At 43.3% G+C, this 18,807-nt stretch overlaps 1 protein-coding gene across 1 annotated transcript in view; it reads left to right on the forward strand.

Moving 5' to 3' along the window:
- DNAH11 (dynein axonemal heavy chain 11) overlaps positions 1-18,807 on the forward strand; it is a 268,017-nt gene that overhangs the window by 213,872 nt on the left and 35,338 nt on the right. The window contains 7 exon segments of the mRNA XM_044293255.1: positions 4,947-5,151; positions 6,395-6,559; positions 8,940-9,080; positions 9,277-9,447; positions 12,871-12,993; positions 13,147-13,340; positions 15,174-15,322. Coding sequence (XP_044149190.1) covers positions 4,947-5,151; positions 6,395-6,559; positions 8,940-9,080; positions 9,277-9,447; positions 12,871-12,993; positions 13,147-13,340; positions 15,174-15,322 — 1,148 coding nt within the window.

The raw sequence follows: 18,807 nt of genomic DNA on the forward strand, positions 1-18,807 counted from the left end.
CCTAAACACAGAACTTTTCCCCTCATGGAGGCGTGTCCAGCCTGGAGACCCTCTGGACTTCACTTTTTTCGCACTCACTTGGCCGGGACAGCTGGAAGTCCGCGCGCCAAGCCTAATCTGATGTAATAAGAAGAGATCCCTAACCAGCTCCCCCCCCCCCCCACCAAAACGGCCCACTATGCTTGAAAGCCTGACTACTCCCCCCTCCATTTTTATTTTTTACATCCCAAACTCTTTAGCATTCCTACATAGCAGTTGCAAATGAAACCTAAGCTAGTACCCCTATCCTTAGTAAACTCTTCCCTGCCACTTACATTCTGGCTGTCCGCCTTTTCCTCCCTTCACAACAAACAGCCCCTGACATCAGCAGGATTTTCAATCCCATTCCGGGCTGGATGATGGGTCCCGCTCTCTCGCCGGCGATCTCTGGGCCCGGCCAATGGCTGTGGTATCGCTGCGAACCTCCTGACCTCTTCCCCTGGGTGAAGATCTTCCTCTTGGTGAGGAGGCGTTTCCGCCATTAACCCCGGAGTCGCCAGACTCTAAAGCCTCCCAAGCTTCTTTGGGCGACATGAAAGTGTCAATCCTGCCATCTTGCCTGAAGATCCTCAGGATAGCTGGGTATATAAGAGCAAATTTTGTCTTCTGCTGCACCAAATGAGTGCATAACTGCGAGAAGGCCCTCCGCTTCCTGGCCACCTCCGCCGAGTAGTCCCCAAAAAGCAAAATTCGGTGACCTCTCACTTTCAAAGGCTGATTAAGGCGTCTGTATTTTTGAAGGACAGCTTCCTTGTCTGCGTAATTTAGATATTTAGCAATCGCGGGACGCGGTCTCACTCTTGACCCATCTGCTGTGGTTTCTCTCGGTGGGCCCGTTCTATGCGCCCTTTCCAGCGGTCACTGAGGATTGGCGTCCCAGAGCTTTTGGTATCTCTTCTGCGCAGATATTCACCAGTTGTTGTGCCAAAATACTTTCTGGGATACCAATTATACGTAAATTGCTCCGTCGTGAGCGATTCTCCAAATCCTCGACTTTCTCTCTGAGCATACGGTTATTACGCAGAACTTCCCCAATTTGAGACTGGGCCTTCCCCAACTCTTCTATCAGTCCCACTCTCTGTTCCAGGTCCGAAATCTGAGCCGCATTCTGTGCTACTTCCCCCTGCAGCTGCTTCAAGGTAGTCGCTACCGTTGCTTCCAACGTAGCCTTGATGTCTGGGGCAAGCAACTGTGCAACTGCTATGGCCATTTCCTTGCATTGTAGGTCCATGCCTTGCACATGTTGGGATGTGTCCTTCAGCAACTCCTGGGAGTCACTTACTTCAGAGCAATGAGGTGGTTGCGAGGAGGCAGCGGGTGTTTTTTTTCCTGTCCGCCATTTTCTCCGTCTGCCGCTCTGCCGGCTCGCGCTGCGGGCGTGGAGACTCTGTCTGTAGGGCGCCGCCGCGTTTAAGGTACTTCTCCATTAACCTCCTAAGTACTTCAGGAGGAGGATTCGGTGGGATTTTATCCCCGGTCTGCAGCGATTCCCCACGATATGTGGAGGGGTGGCACGGAGCGCTCACCCGCCGTCTCCTTACATTCGCGCGCCGGAACCGGAAGTCGTTCCATTTATTTTAGCAGCAGTCATTTAATATCCTCCTCTGCCGGCAGATCTTGGTTACAGGGGCTGTCACACTTTAGCAAATGATATTTATCATGTAGAGAAAGTTAATACAAGGCACTTACTAATGCAGGGGTCAGCAACCTCCGGCACTCCAGGTGTTGTAAAACTACACCTCCCATCATGCTGTTCTCTGAACTCCCACAGAGTTGAAAGGAGCATGCTGGGAGTTGTAGTTTCACAGAAATGGAGTGCCGAAAGTTGCTGATCCCTGTACTAATGTATTGTGATTATCCATATTGACATATGTCCTTATTAGGCTACTCTCACACCTCCGTTAGGTGCTGATCCGTCTGGTATCTGCACAGACGGATCTGCACCTATAATGCAAACGCTTGTATCCGTTCAGAACGGATCCATTTGCATTACCATGAACAAAATGCAAACGGATCCGTTTTGACTTACATTGAAAGTCAATGGGAGGCGGATCCTTTTTTTTAATTGCACCATATTGTGTCAGTAAAAACTGATCCGTCCCCATTGACTTACATTGTAAGTCAGGACGGATCCGTTTGGCTCAGTTTCGTCAGACGGACGGAGGCAAACTGATGCATTCTGAGCGGATCCTTATCCATTCAGAATGCATTGGGGCTGAACTGATCCGTTTGGGGCTGCTTATGAGAGCCCTGAACGGATCTCACAGGCGGACCCAGTGTGAAAGTAGCCTTATATACTCTTTATATCCAGGGGTTACAGCCACTGCTGCAATGTAGGCCATGCCTGCACACTATAGGAAAAGGCACTAACCTATGCATGCTCCCACGGTCCCGGCTACCGGAAAGGCTGGTGCTTTCTATAGTGCAAGCATAACCCCTGGATATGAGCAGTGTATAATGTGATGGAAAAACAAATCCAGCCAGCAAAGGAGGCAACATGGAAAATCACAATACATTAGTAAGTGTATTTAATCTGTCTACATGATGAATGCCATTTGCTGAAGTGAGACAACCCCTTTAAGGCTTTTGTTTCCTCACAGTAAGCAGGTGCTGGGTTATTTTGCAATGCCTCTCACCGCGTGCAGTATGAATTTCTCGGCAGCCTGCTGTACATTTTGGAGGTTTGGTCATGTCTTGGCTGAAAAAAGGCAGTGGATAAAATGATACTATAAGTGTTCTAAAGACATACATTACACAGGTATTGTTATATAAACTTCACTGAAACATATTACAAATTCTCAGTTTTCTGTATCGAGAGCAGTTTTCTTCTGTTCTCTATTTCTCATCACCCTAATTAATATCATTGTCATAGACCCATAAAGTAACGGAAGAGCGACCAAGCAATGGCTTTATGTGTCCCAGATCTTTAATTTCCCTCATTAGCTGTAGGCAGCTATTCAAGGTCGTTACATGTTTTGGCTTCCTTAAATAATTTTTGAAGCAATAAATATCTGTGTAAATTAAATTACTTTCCCATTACTGTAACGATGCAAGATATGATCGTATGATGAATATGTAGAAAGACTGGATGTATCAGCAGATGGACAATGTTAAGGCTCATTCACACGTTTGTGTCCGTGCTTAATGATGCCTCCGTGAAGATATACATGATGGGTCCGTGTGTCCGTTTTTTGCTGTCCGTGTGTCATCCATGTTTCACTGACATTAAACAGTTGAAAAATAATTTTCAAAGCATCTGTTCCTAATTATCCGTGAAACATGGATGGCATCCGTGTTGCATCCGCAGTTTTTACAGACCCATAGACTATAATGTACGTGATGGATCCGTGAACACGGACAAAATAGAGCCTGCATCCGTGCTAAAAAAAAAAAAGGACCCACGGACCTAAAACACTGATGTATGAATACACACATTAAAAGTATGGGGACGTGTGCCGTATTCACATGTCCGTGTTCTGCATGATTATATGTCTGTACAAGGCTTCTTGCACAAGACCGTAGTTTTGGTCTGCGTCCAATCCGCATTTTACGTGGACCTATTTATTTCTATTGGTCTGCAAAATATGCGGACAGCACACGGATATACCTCGTGTGTTGTCCGCATCCACATGGCCACTCCGCAAATTTTAGAACATGTCCTAATCTCGTCTGTTTTGCAGACAAAAATAGGCATTTCTACTGATGGTACTGAAAATTGCGGAATGCACACCGCCAGTATCTGTGTTTTATGGCTTGCAAAATTAATACAATCGTGCGCATAAGGTCTGTATTATAGACTGACTCTGGGTTTAACTGGCCCGAACTCACAGCATTATAGGAATTTATGATCCTGTGAGTTCGGGTCAGTGAAACCACAGCTGAGTCGTGGCACGTCCAAATAATACATAAAAAAATAGGTGTACACAAAAAATGTTTTCATCCAGAATTCTGGCGCAAAGGGAATGATAATTTCCTCCTGTATTCTTTAGTATTTGCTTAGTTTGATATTCCTAATTACAAATGCTTTGTTGGTATTATGGCAGAGTGAGAAAAACACTCTTGAATGTGAATATGTGAGAGGAGACATAGAGCATGTTTTAGGAGGTAAATGGGTTGTCCAGGACTAGAAAAAGATGGCTATTTGCTCCCAAAAATAGCACCACACCTGTCCACAGGTTGTATGCTCATGCACTTTCACTTCAATGGAGCTGAGCTGCAATACTAGAAGCAACCAACGGACAGGTGTGGTGCTGTTTTTGGACTAAGGCTACTTTCACACTGGCGTTTTTCTTTTCCGGCATAGAGTTCCGTCACAGGGGCTCTATACCGGAAAAGAACTGATGAGGCATGCATTCTGAATGGAGAGTAATCCATTCAGGATGCATCAGGATGTCTTCAGTTCAGTCATTTTGACTGATCAGGCAAAAGAGAAAACCGTAGCATGCTACGGTTTTATCTCCGGCGAAAAACTGAAGACTTGCCTGAATGCCGGATCCGGCATTTTTTTCCATAGGAAAGTATTAGTGCCGGATCCAGCATTCAAAATGCCGGATCCGTCCTTCCGGTCTGCGCATGCGCAGACCTTTGAAAATGAGAAGAAGAAAAAACTGATCCGTTTTTCCTGATGACACCGGAAAAACGGATCCGGTATTGCAATGCATTTTTCAGACTGATCAGGATCCTGATCAGTCTGAAAAATGCCTGATCAGTCAGAAAAAATGACATGCGTTTGCATACAGTTTGGAACTGCCTGCCGGAATCAAACAACCCAAGTGTGAAAGTACCCTAAGGCAGTCATGTTTTTCTAATCCTGGAAAACCCCTTTAATATTGTTCTCATTTAATCTACAATAACTTGTTTCAATACCTACATGGTATGAATTGTTCTTTGCATGGTTCCTTCAATAGATATATAAAGATAGGAGACAAAGAATGTGAATACAGCAAGAAGTTCCGATTAATCCTTCATACAAAGCTCGCCAATCCACATTATAAACCAGAGCTTCAGGCTCAAACCACCCTTATTAACTTTACGGTCACTACAGATGGACTTGAAGACCAGTTACTGGCTGATGTGGTCAGCATCGAAAGACCAGATCTGGAGAACCTGAAGGTAAAGCAGTAAATATTTATAGGGCAGAAATCTGAAGGTTAAGCTTTGTAATCCTTTTAGATTAATATAACCTATTGATATCTATGGTGACGTGTGTATACCCACTGTGCCAACCAAATGCTTAGATAGTAAGTGTGGGCAAACAATGGAATTTTACCATACATATTGTTTCAGTCAAAAGATCATTGCTACTTGTACATAAAAAGTCAGTGGAGAGAAAAACATATTTAGTATTATACAGTCCAGGACTGAGAGACTTGGTGCTATCAGCAGAAACACTACCTTGGTGATCTTAGGGGCACATTTATTACGACCGGCGCTGGTGGTGAACCTGCCAGAGTTATGAAGAGGGGCCGGCTTCTCCATAACTTCGGCGTATCCAGCGCCATTTCTTAATGTAAGACCGTCTCCGAGCTGTCTTACATTTAGAGTTGATTTAAAGATCACAGCAATAGAGCTTCAGTTGAAATGCTTTTATTTTTGCATCAATCAGATAGACATGTGGCAATTTCGTGTGTGAACGTTTTCGGCACATAGGCCTTCGTCAGACACTATGCCGCAGTCGGTAGTCTGGATAGAAGGTGTACACACCTGGTGAGATGGTGCATGTAGCACCACTTACTCTGTAGTGCTACATACACCATCTCACCAGGTGTGTACACCTCCTTCTATCCAGACTACCGACTGCGGCATAGTGTCTGACGAAGGCCTATGTGCCGAAAACGTTCACACACGAAATTGCCACATGTCTATCTGATTGATGCAAAAATAAAAGCATTTCAACTGAAGCTCTATTGCTGTGATCTTTAAATCAACTGTAACTGGGGTGGGAACCCTTTACACAGCTAGACCAATACGGAGTGCAACAAAGCTCCTATAAATATAAATGTCTTACATTTAGACCATTTTCTACGACTAAAACAGGTGTAGAAATGATGAATGAGACGGGCCTGCCGGACTTCCCTTTCCCCGCCAAGCCAAGCCACGCCCACAATTTTAGACCTGGCATGAGGGGGTAAAAAGTTGCATATGGCAGCGCAACTAAGCGGTGCGCTGCCATCTGTGCCAGAAATACGCCTAATTTAGGCGTATTTCAGATTAGTAAATGAGCCCACTAGTCCTTATCATGCTTTGCTTGTGAGATGTTTTGTCCTTATTAAAAAAAAAACTAAGATTTTTGCAGTCTTGTTATCTATACATGTTTATGTCCTAAATGATTACATATTTTCTCATGTCTCCTCAGTCCATGTTAACAAAACAGCAGAATGAATTCAAGATAGAACTGAAACGCCTGGAAGATGAGCTGTTGATTCGCCTCTCAGCAGCAGAAGGAAACTTTTTGGGTGACATGGAGCTTGTGGAGAAATTGGAATCAACTAAAACCACAGCTTCCGAAATCCAACTCAAGGTAGATCTACACTTTCTAACGTAATTCTTACATCTGGCAGAACAATTGCCACTTTACCTGCATCTTGCCGAAATCCTAAAATGGGTCACACCCTTAAAATGTTCTAGCAAAGTGCCATTGCCAAGAGAGGGATGACAGGAGACCTATTCAAGCTGTATATTCAGTACAGCAGTCAGTCACAACATTAAAACTACTGAAGGGTGAAGTGAATACCATTCATTATGTTGTCATAATAGAACCTGCCAAGTGGTGGGATATATTAGGCAGCAAGTGATCAGTTAGTCGTTGACGTTGATATGTTGGAAACAAGAAAAATAGGCAATTGTAAGGATTTGAGTGAGTATGAGAAGGGGTGAAATGTGATGGCTTATCTAATGTAAATGACAGGTCTTGTGGGATGTTCCCAGTATGCAGTGGTTGGACCTAGCAAAAGTGGTCCAAGGAAGGGCAACCAGCGAATCAAAGACATTGTAATGGGCACACAAGGCTCATTGATGTTTCTAGGGAGTGAAGACCAACCATGCGTTTTTTCATTGTAACAGTACCACTCTTGTCGATATGATTTGTCTGGTATTGCAACTCATCCACATTCGAAACGAACATGGAGAAGAGTGGCGCTCTATCCGAAAAACATAGCAGATCATTTACTCTAATTCTCACCAACCACTTTCACTGTTCTAGGGCATTAGAGGGGTTTTCCAGGCTCTTGATATTAAAGGAGTTATCAAATTCCTGAAATGCCCCCATACGCCCCGTCCCCTAACACAAAATATACTTACCTTTCTTCCCGGCACCGCATCGCACCTGGTCCCCGCACGGCGGCTGTTGCTCCTCCCAGTGCGCAGATAAAAATATACATTTTTTTTGGGGGGGGGGGGGGGGCAGCCGGCAACGGGGACAAGCCTCTCTAGCATCGCAGGTGACGCTATGGAGGCTCATCCCCATTGCCGCCTGCCGTTGGCTGCCCCCTCCCCCCAACACCGGATGTTTTCATCCGTGCACAGTGATAAGCGGCGGTGCGGGGACCAGGAGCGGCGCGGGTGCCAGGGAGCAAGGTAAGCATATTGTGTGTGAGGGGCCTGGATGTATGGTGGAATATTTCAGGGGTTGGATAACCCCTTTAATGATCTATCCTCAGGATATATTCCTACCACTGAGCACCTTCCTATAAAAAGCCAGAGTGCCAGCCATACTTTTGCAAGCTATTCTCAGGATAGGTCATTAATATGTGATAGGTAAGTGTCCGATACCCAGCACCCCCACTGATCAGATGTTTCCTGCTGCTAGGAACAGCTGATCTGTGGGTGTGCGGGACGTCAGACCTTTACCAATCAGATATTAATGACCTGTCCTGAGTATAGGTCCGCAATATCAGAAGCCTGGACAAGCTTTTAAGCAAATTCGCATCACCTATGGAGGAGACTACCATTTTTAGCTTGCATAATTAAATTATATTTCCCAAGCAAAATAAGGGCCGCTTCACACGAGCGGATGCCTTGCGTGGCATCCGCTCCGTGAAAGAGTGCCAAGACCCGCTGCAGACTGCAGAGGCACGGAGCGGTAACATGACTGTTAATGCTCCGTGCCTCTCTGTGATCTCTTTACTACGAAATCACAGTGACAACTGTGATTTCGTAGTAAAGAGATCACAGAGAGGCACGGAGCATTAACAGTCATGTTACCGCTCCGTGCCTCTGCAGTCTGCAGCGGGTCTTGGCACTCTTTCACGGAGCGGATGCCACGCACGGCATCCGCTCGTGTGAAGCGGCCCTAAGGCTGCCTTGAGAAACCTTGGCGTGGTGTACGGGCGCAGGTGTGTCCTTAATATAAGGATATACTGGCTAATGTCTCATTTTTAACATCAGTGTGAGGGTTAGTCAGATGTTACTGTTTGCATCCACCACAGTAGTGCACCTAATCTTATAACTATTTATTCTATGTATTATTCTACATCCACACATTTTACCATCTGGTATAGGATGTCTCTGTGGCACTTGTGGTCTGCTGCGGGCATCCTCCATTGTATGCATTTTTTGCTGGGGATCGCCCTCAGCAACAGACCACAAGCGCAGTATCTGCTCCCCCGATGCACAACTGCATTTGGGGTTGAGCATTTCCTGCCTTTTGAGACCACGTATTTTTGTAATTTAAACTGACGAGTTTACATACTAACATTTTCACATTATGTCCTGAAAAAGTTTTACCTTGATAAAATTATAAAATGTCCAGAGTTCCAGCGTCGCTCTGTGGATAACCTGTATTGAAATTCACAGAAGTTGAAACATTTATTTGCAAGATGTCCAAGTCTCTTTATAGACATTTTGCAGAAATACCAATGTCATGTCTCTCTGGTTTCACGAGAGTCTTTATTATTTGACAGGTGGTTGAAGCAAAAGAGAATGAAATAAAAATTAATGAAGCCAGAGAACACTACAGGCCTGCAGCAACCAGGGCGTCACTGCTTTACTTTGTTATGAGTGATCTCAGTAAAATAAATCCAATTTACCAGTTCTCGCTAAAAGTAAGTACAGTATGTCTTCTCAGCCCCATGCCTTTCAGTATCTTCCAGGACTTTCAATGACTGCACTATATATATATATATATATATATATATATTAATGTTACGATACAGAAAATATTTATTTAGGAGGTCCTAAGTCTTAAATTATTACTATTTTGCTATTGCACTAAGGCATCCCTCGTATTATATTTTCTAGGCATTTAATGTAGTTTTCCATAAAGCAATTGGACGAGCAGGAGCATCAGAAGATGTGAAAGAGCGGGTGTCCAACCTTACAGAATGCATTACCTACTCTGCATTTCTGTACACAAGCCAGGGACTCTTTGAAAAGGATAAACTGACATTCCTCTCCCAGATTGCATTTCAGGTAAGTTGTGTTTTACATATAGAGGGCATTTATCATGAGGGTAATATCTGAAGTCAGTTTTGCTTGAGTCCTCATTGGCTTAATTTATCAAATTTCACACTTTGTTCATCTTTAAACACTTTTCTAGAAAATCTGCTCCAGATTTTTTACACCACCTCCCTCCTTGAGTTTTTTTTAGCAACTTTTTAAAAAGGGCGCAGTGATAAATCTGGAGTCAAATGTATTAACATGTGACCTTTTGAACAGGGGCGTAGCTATAGGGGGTGCAGAGGTAGCAGTCGCTACCGAGCCCAGGAGCCTGAGGGGGCCCAAAAACCCTTGTGCCACATAAGACCCTGGCATTATAGAAAGTGCATGCTGGTCAATTTACACCTCTGGCTGGAGGGGAGGGGTTAGGTCAAGAATTTAGATTGAGGGGGTGCCCTTTCAATGTTTGCTTCTGGCAGCAGGAAGGCTTTGTGCTCCCCTGCCCCTTGCCAACAATGGAAGGGGGCCCAAGCTGAACTCTTGCACCAGGGCCCATGAGCCTTTAGCTACGCCCCTGCTTTTGAAGCCAGAATTCTGTGCAGGACTTTGTTTTCTGACGTCAGCGCCGGCACAGAAGACTTCCATGCAGTGCAGTGATACAGGCATGCGCAGCGAGCGCTCGAAGCTGAGCTGTATACAATTCTGCTGACTGTGCATTGACGTATTGCGGCAGGCCATGGAAGTCTGCGCCAGCTCAACATTTCACTCGGCCAGTGCTACCATCAGTAAACAAAGGGGTTTTGTGGGAGAGGCAGAGGGGAGGTCTTGGAGAACAAGATGGGCGTGAGAAGGACCCATTACTCTCCTCGGGCAGAACAACTATGTGTCAATCCTGATGATAGGTTCCCTTTAGTACGACTTATAACAATGGACATAAATTAGTAACTTCAGTGTATAAGGTACATTTTCATACATTGTGCTGCATACTACAATATACATTTTTGAAGTGTACCTCAAGCGACAAGTTGAAACTAGAAGATGGCAATGAATCCTTCCTATCTGCAGTTTGAGTTCTCGTGGTGGTAATTTAACCAAAGTGTCCTATTTTCCATCTTACAGTCACTCAAATCTGTGTCCACAGCCTATGATACTGTCTGGTGTTAGTGACCCAATGTTTATTTGTCAGTCAGAGATGCATTGAACAAATCAGGGCCACCATGTTATTGGTCCAGTCTATAAGGTCACAGGTTGAAAAGCAATGAATTTTGAGAAGTGTAGCTTAGTGGTGGTAACTCCACTTATTTTGGTCTAGTAGAAATACACTTGAACACCTAGACATAAAGAGTATGACCATTGCCGAACACTATTTTATTAGTTTATATATAGAAGTTATCTGCATAGCTTGGAAGCTTTCTTAATTCAGCTCTCAGCTGCAGTACAGTCTCAAAAAGTGTGGATTTCAAAGGTTTGGCCCAACTCGCACTTTGGTGGCATATCACAAAGGATATGCCACGAATGCCAGATAAGTTTGAGTCCCACCTCTGCGACCTGCATCTATCTCTAGATTGGGGTCCCCAAAGTGAACGATGGGGCACCACGCAAGCACTGCGTCCCTTCATTCACTTCTATGGGAGTCCCAAAAATTGCTGATGCACTCTGTTTATTTCGATGGGAGTTTGGGAAATACCTGAGCTCACTCCGCTGTTTTCGGAGCTCCCATAGAAGTGAATGGAGAGTGTGGAGCGCTGTCCTTCACTTTGGGAGCCCCGTTCTACAGATAGATGCAGGTCCCAGAGGGGTTGGCCCATCCTGTTATGCCACCAGAGTGCAGGATGGGCCAACCCCTTTAAAGGAGTTTTCCAGCCTTTGAGACTTTTATAACTGAGCCCAGCAGGTTGTTGAACCTGTTGAAAAACTCATACTCACCTGCTCCATGCCTCTCTGTTCCAGTTCCTTGGCTCTATTCAGTGATCTTCCGGCCCCTGGCCTGTAAACTTCCAGCCAGATGGGGTCACATGTGCTGCTGCTGCAAATGCCTGGCCCCAAACAGCATGTCACTGCTGGTTTACATGCCGCTAGAGGATTGATCACCGCTGCATCCAGTCATTGGTCGCAGTGGTGCCAATCACACCATCTGTCCGAAAAAGTCCCAAAGGCTGGATAACCCCTTTCAAAATATCCTGTCACCTCCCCTGACATGTCTGTTCTAGTAACTACTTGCATTCCCCATGTAATAACAATTCTGGAGTATCATTTCTTATCACTCTATGTTGTGCCATTCCTCTATTATTTGTACTAGAAGTTATGAATGAATTTCCAGCAGCCTGCAGTAAAAGTACAGCTGGGTGTTACCAGTTTAGGGTGTATCCCTGCACAGTCTAAAGCCTCATTCACATGTCAGTGTTTTGGTCAGTGATTTCCTTCAGTGGCTCACATCAGTGACTGTGAGCCAAAACCAGGATTGGAGCCTCCACAGACATAAGGTATAAGGGAAGAATCAGCACCTGTTCCAAATCACTGAAGGAAATCACTGACCGAACACTGATGCGTGAATGAGGGATAACACAATCTAATCGGTGCTGCCAGTGTCATACTGTGCAGGGATCCCCCCCCCCCCTTCTGGTAACACCCAGCTGAACCTTTACTGGAGACTGCTGGCAATTCAGTCATAACTTTTTTTTACAAATATTGGAACAGCACAACAAAGTGCTAAGTAACTAGAACAGACATGTCAAGTAAGGCCTCTTTCAAACGGGTGAGATTTCCGCGCGGGTGCAATGCCTGACGTGAACGCATTGCACCCACACTGAATCCAGACCCATTCATTTCTATGGGGCTGTGCACATGAGCGGTGATTTTCACACATCACTTGTGCGTTGCATGAAAATCGCAGCATGCTCTATATTCTGTGTTTTTCAATCAATGCAGGCCCTATAGAAGTAAATAGGGCTGCGTGAAAATCGCAAGCATCCGCAAGCAAGTGCGGATGCGGTGCGATTTTCACGCACGGTTGCTAGGAGACTATCAGGATGGAGACCCAATCTTTGTTATTTTCCCTTATAACATGGTTATAAGGGAAAATAATAGCATTCTGAATACAGAATGCATAGTACAAAAAATAATAATAAATAATTTAACTCACCTTAATCCACTTGTTCACGCAGCCGGCATCTCTTCTGTCTTCTTCTTTGAGGAATAGGACCTTTGATGATGTCACTACGCTCATCACATGGTCCGTCACATGATCCATCACCATGATACTCAACCTTTTTTATTATTATTATTTTTAAACTGTAAAATGCTGTTAAATAATGAACATGAGCTTTATTTCCAGTATTTGGTGAGTTAATATTGTGCTGATTATTCCTCTATGGCACAATGCTCTGACAATTTCTTTCGGACTTTGTTGTGTGCACTGATAGTATTGTAGATAACCTCTCTTTTTTCCAACAAAAGATTCTTCTAAAATCAAAGGAAATTGACTCTTTGGAACTGGACATTTTGCTGCGCTTCCCTGTTGATCAAGTTTACCAAAGTCCAATTGACTTCCTGTCAGTTCAGTCATGGAGCGCCATAAAGGTAATCCCTTCACCGGGGGATCGCTATTTCATAAAACTTCTGGAATATGTAATGTAAATGCAGGACAGATGAGATGCATAGAACAGAATCATATCATAGGCCATATCTAGAATGTAGTATTCGGACTGAAAAAAATGTTGTGGTTTGTTTTAGATGATTTCCTCGCTGGATGAATTCAGAGGCTTAGACCGAGATATCGAGGGATCAGCAAAACGATGGAAAAAGTTGGTGGATTCAGAATGTCCAGAGAAGGAGAGATTCCCTCAGGAGTGGAAAAACAAAACCTCTTTACAAAAATTGGTTATATTAAGAGCACTACGTCCAGACAGAATGACCTACGCAATCAGGTTTGCTATTTCCATCCTTTTTCTCGAGGTCAGTCCGCTCTCCTGACAGTAAGGGCAGGTTCACATGGAGTTTTTTGGAGGAGGTTTTGAGTCAGATTTTCCTGACTGTTTTTCAGTCAGAAGTCGAAAGGAATTGGAAATGTAAAGGAAGGACTTATACTTCTTCCTGCTGGATCCACTTCTGGCTTTGGCTGAAAAACTTGCAAGAAAATATACCGGTACCTCAAAACCTCCTCCCAAAAAATTCTGTGTTAACTTGCCCTAACACCACTGAAACCTGTCGGCTTCCTCTTGTCAGTGCTGAGAGCATTAGACTGTTTACAAGCTGAACGGTAATGCAGAGTTGTCAAATTATTCATACATTTCTAGGAAGAATAACTGAGGAACTGCACATTGTAGACTGAAGACAAGATGGTCCATACTGTAGTTTTCATTCTCTATAAATCCGTTGTCTTTAAAGTCCTATATAGTTAACGGTCTTAGAAATTGGCAGCCCAATTTCTAAAGGGAATGTGTCATCGGAAAATGACCTATTGAATTAATGGTTTATTCAGAATTATTAATTTATTTTTTTATAATTTTTGGGATTTTTGTTTTACTTTTCCACTTAGCTATCTATATTAAAAAATGGCTGAATTGTGCAGTTTTTGCACTGGCCACTAGAACTAAAATATGCCAAGACTTCCTGTTCTGTACAGGTAACTTTTCAGTAGCCATCGCATTATCACAGGCAGAATTAGGATACTTTCACACTAGCGTTATTCTTTTCCAGCATTGAGTTTCGTCCTAGGGGCTCAATACCGGAAAAGAACTGATCAGTTTTATCCTAATGCATTCTGATTGGAGAGCATCCCATTCAGGATGTCTTCAGTTCAGTGTTTTTTACTTTTCAGGACGCTGCATGCTGCAGTTTAATCTCAGTCCAAAATTCCTGAACACTTGCCGGAATTCCGGATCCGGCATTTTTCCTATTAACATGCATTAATGCCGCATCCGGCCCTGAGAGTTCCAGAAAAACGGATCCAGCATTGCGGTCTGCACATGCTCAGACCGCAAAAAAAGTGAAAAAAATAAATGCCGGATCTGTTTTTCCGGATGGCACCGGAGAGACAGATCCGGTATTTCAATGCATTTGTCATACGGATCAGGATCCTAATCCGTATGACAAATGCCATCAGTTTGCATGCGTTTTGACGGATGCGGCAGGCAGTTCCGGCGACGGAACTGCCGCAAGTGTGAAAGTAGCCTTACAGAGGCAGATATCACCTCTATATATAGATAACACAGGGTCCACCATTCACAATAGGTGATATCACAGCTTATCTACTCCCTCCTGACCTCTGCACAGGTCACACAGCATGCCCAGAAAACTCCCAATGAATGCCTAGTGGCCAGTGTGAAAATGCAGGATATTAGTAAATGTACGTTTTATGCCTCCATTTGATGTATACGTTAGAAAAAAAGGTCCGGTAAAAAAAAAGTATGCACGTTTTTTATATTTTTTTTACAATGGAACTCTATGGTGAATGGATGCCACTGTATGGCATTAGTCTGAAGCATCCGTTTAACGTATAAGTTTTTGTATGCATTTAATGGATGGGGGGGGGGGGGACTGATGTGAACCCAGGCTAATTCTTTTTAAATAGAGATATTGACATGAAAAAAAAAAAAATTCCCTTTAGGCATGTCAGACCAGTCCTCTGGCTGAGGAAACCGATGTCAGTCATGTACACTGGTCATGTACACGCATCAATTTCCACTCACTCTGGTTTGAGTGTAAGTAATGTGTCATTTACTGTATTGTATCTATTTATTGGACCTATCTCTTAACAGAAATTTTGTGGAGGAGAAACTTGGGTCAAAGTATGTGGAGGGAAGACGTCCAGATATAGCCAAATCCTATGAAGAGACCAGCCCAGCAACGCCCATATTCTTTATTCTGTCTCCTGGAGTGAACCCTCTCAAAGATGTGGAGTCCCTCGGTAAGTTCTATTGTTTTCACATCTTAAAGGGTTATTTCCATTGTGTAAAGTGATGGTATATTACCAGGATGTGTCAAAATATAATAATGGGGGGGTCTGACCTCTGGAACCCCCACCAATCCAGGGCCTACTGTGCTGGTTTAGCGCTGTGTCCTCTGTAAAGTTTTCCCTTTGAATATTCACAACATCCATTTCTAAATTGCCCGCTAAGTAATATTATTAATTGATATATAACACGGGTGCACAACCTGCGGTCCGGAGGCCACATGCAGCCCTCAACACCATTCTGTGCAGCCCCCAACCATCTGGTAATGTATTCATGTATTCCCCCATTAGATGAGAGTACTTGAAGTGTATCTAGACATTTGTGATATATAGTGTATGTTAAATATGCTATAAATATAGTATTTCAGTTGGTAATACCCCTTTTAGTTTTATTTTCGGCCTTTGGAATTGGTTCAGGCTATTATTAATATTTTGGGTTAATATTAATAATATTAATAAAATAGGCGAAAAATCATCTATTGTTGGCTCCGCCTATTTATTATTTATTCTACCTGTTGCTCTACCTTTTCCTGAAATATGTGCATTGAATTACGGCGGCGACAAAAGACTATAAACTGTGCCTGAACAATAAAGTATTTATTAAACAATTACAAGTCTACAGTCAATTACTTATGCTATATCTATATATATTTATATCAATGGTTATATAAATATATATATATACATATACAGTACAGACCAAAAGTTTGGACACACCTTCTCATTCAAAGAGTTTTCTTTATTTTGATGACTATGAAAATTGTAGATTCGCACTGAAGGCTTCAAAACTATGAATTAACACATGTGGAATTATATACATAACAAAAAACTGTGAAACAACTGTAAATATGTCATATTCTAGGTTCTTCAAAGTAGCCACCTTTTGCTTTGATTACTGCTTTGCACACTCTTGGCATTCTCTTGATGAGCTTCAAGAGGTAGTCACCTGAAATGGTTTTCACTTCACAGGTGTGCCCTGTCAGGTTTAATAAGTGGGATTTCTTGCCTTATAAATGGGGTTGGGACCATCAGTTGCGTTGTGGAGAACTCAGGTGGATACACAGCTGATAGTCCTACTGAATAGACTGTTAGAATTTGTATTATGGCAAGATAAAACCAGCTAAGTAAAGAAAAACGAGTGGCCATCATTACTTTAAGAAATGAAGGTCAGTCAGTCCGAAAAATTGGCAGTCACAAAAATCATCAAGCGCTACAAAGAAACTGGCTCACATGCGGACCGCCCCAGGAAAGGAAGACCAAGAGTCACCTCTGCTGCGGAGGATAAGTTAATCCGAGTCACGAGCCTCAGAAATCGCAGGTTAACAGCAGCTCAGATTAAAGATCAGGTCAATGCCACACAGAGTTCTAGCAGCAGACACATCTCTAGAACAACTGTTAAGAGGAGACTGTGTGAATCAGGCATACTGAACCAGCATGGCTACCACAGCATCTTGCAGTGGCATGCTATTCCATCCGGTTTGCGTTTAGTTGGACCATCATTTATTTTTCAACAGGACAATGACCCCAAACACACCTCCAGGCTGTGTAAGGGCTATTTGACCATGAAGGAGAGTGATGGGGTGCTGCGCCAGATGACCTGGCCTCCACAGTCACCGGACCTGAACCCAATCGAGATGGTTTGGGGTGAGCTGGACTGCAGAGTGAAGGCAAAAGGGCCAACAAGTGCTAAGCATCTCTGGGAACTCCTTCAAGACTGTTGGAAGACCATTTCAGGTGACTACCTCTTGAAGCTCATCAAGAGAATGCCAAGAGTGTGTAAAGCAGTAATCAAAGCAAAAGGTGGCTACTTTGAAGAATCTAGAATATGACATATTTTCCGTTGCTTCACACTTTTTTGTTATGTATATAATTCCACATGTGTTAATTCATAGTTTTGATGCCTTCAGTGTGAATCTACAATTTTCATAGTCATGAAAATAAAGAAAACTCTTTGAATGAGAAGGTGTGTCCAAACTTTTGGTCTGTACTGTGTGTATATATATATATATATATATATATATATATATATATATATACATATACATATACAAACCGGATTCCAAAAAAGTTGGGACACTAAACAAATTGTGAATAAAAACTGAATGCAATGATGTGGAGATGGCAAATGTCAATATTTTATTTGTAATAGAACGTAGATGACAGATCAAACGTTTAATCTGAGTAAATGTATCATTTTAAAGGAAAAATGCATTGATTCAAATTTTCACGGTATCAACAAATCCCCAAAAAGTTGGGACAAGTAGCAATAAGAGGCTGGAAAAAGTAAATTTGAGCATAACTAAGAGCTGGAAGACCAATTAACACTAATTAGGTCAATTGCCAACATGGTTGGGTATAAAAATAGCTTCTCAGAGTGGCAGTGTCTCTCAGAAGCCAAGATGGGTAGAGGATCACCAATTCCCACAATGTTGCGCAGAAAGATAGTGGAGCAATATCAGAAAGGTGTTACCCAGCGAAAAATTGCAAAGACTTTGCATCTATCATCATCAACTGTGCATAACATCATCCGAAGATTTAGAGAATCTGGAACAATCTCTGTGCGTAAGGGTCAAGGCCGTAAAACCATACTGGATGCCCGTGATCTCCGGGCCCTTAAACGACACTGCACCACAAACAGGAATGCTACTGTAAAGGAAATGACAGAATGGGCTCAGGAATACTTCCAGAAACCATTGTCAGTGAACACAATCCACCGTGCCATCCGCCGTTGCCAGCTGAAACTCTACAGTGCAAAGAAGAAGCCATTTCTAAGCAAGAGCCACAAGCTCAGGCGTTTTCACTGGGCCAGGGATCATTTAAAAGGGAGTGTGGCAAAATGGAAGACTGTTCTGTGGTCAGACGAGTCACGATTCAAAGTTCTTTTTGGAAATCTGGGACGCCATGTCATCCGGACCAAAGAGGACAACCTAAGTTGTTATCAACGCTCAGTTCAGAAGCCTGCATCTCTGATGGTATGGGGTTGCATGAGTGCGTGTGGCATGGGCATCTTGCATGTCTGGAAAGGCACCATTAATGCAGAAAAATATATTCAGGTTCTAGAACAACATATGCTCCCATCCAGACGTCATCTCTTTCAGGGAAGACCCTACATTTTTCAACAAGATAATGCCAGACCACATTCTGCCTCAATCACAACATCATGGCTGCGTAGGAGAAGGATCCGGGTACTGAAATGGCCAGTCTGCAGTCCAGATCTTTCACCTATAGAGAACATTTGGCGCATCATAAAGAGGAAGGTGCAACAAAGAAGGCCCAAGACGATTGAACAGTTAGAGGTCTGTATTAGACAAGAATGGGAGAGCATTCCTATTTCTAAACTTGAGAAACTGGTCTCCTCGGTCCCCAGACGTCTGTTGAGTGTTGTAAGAAGAAGGGGAGATGCCACACAGTGGTGAAAATGGCCTTGTCACAACTTTTTG

The sequence above is a fragment of the Bufo gargarizans genome, chromosome 5 (assembly GCF_014858855.1).
Source record: "Bufo gargarizans isolate SCDJY-AF-19 chromosome 5, ASM1485885v1, whole genome shotgun sequence".
NCBI classification, from domain to species: domain Eukaryota; kingdom Metazoa; phylum Chordata; class Amphibia; order Anura; family Bufonidae; genus Bufo; species Bufo gargarizans.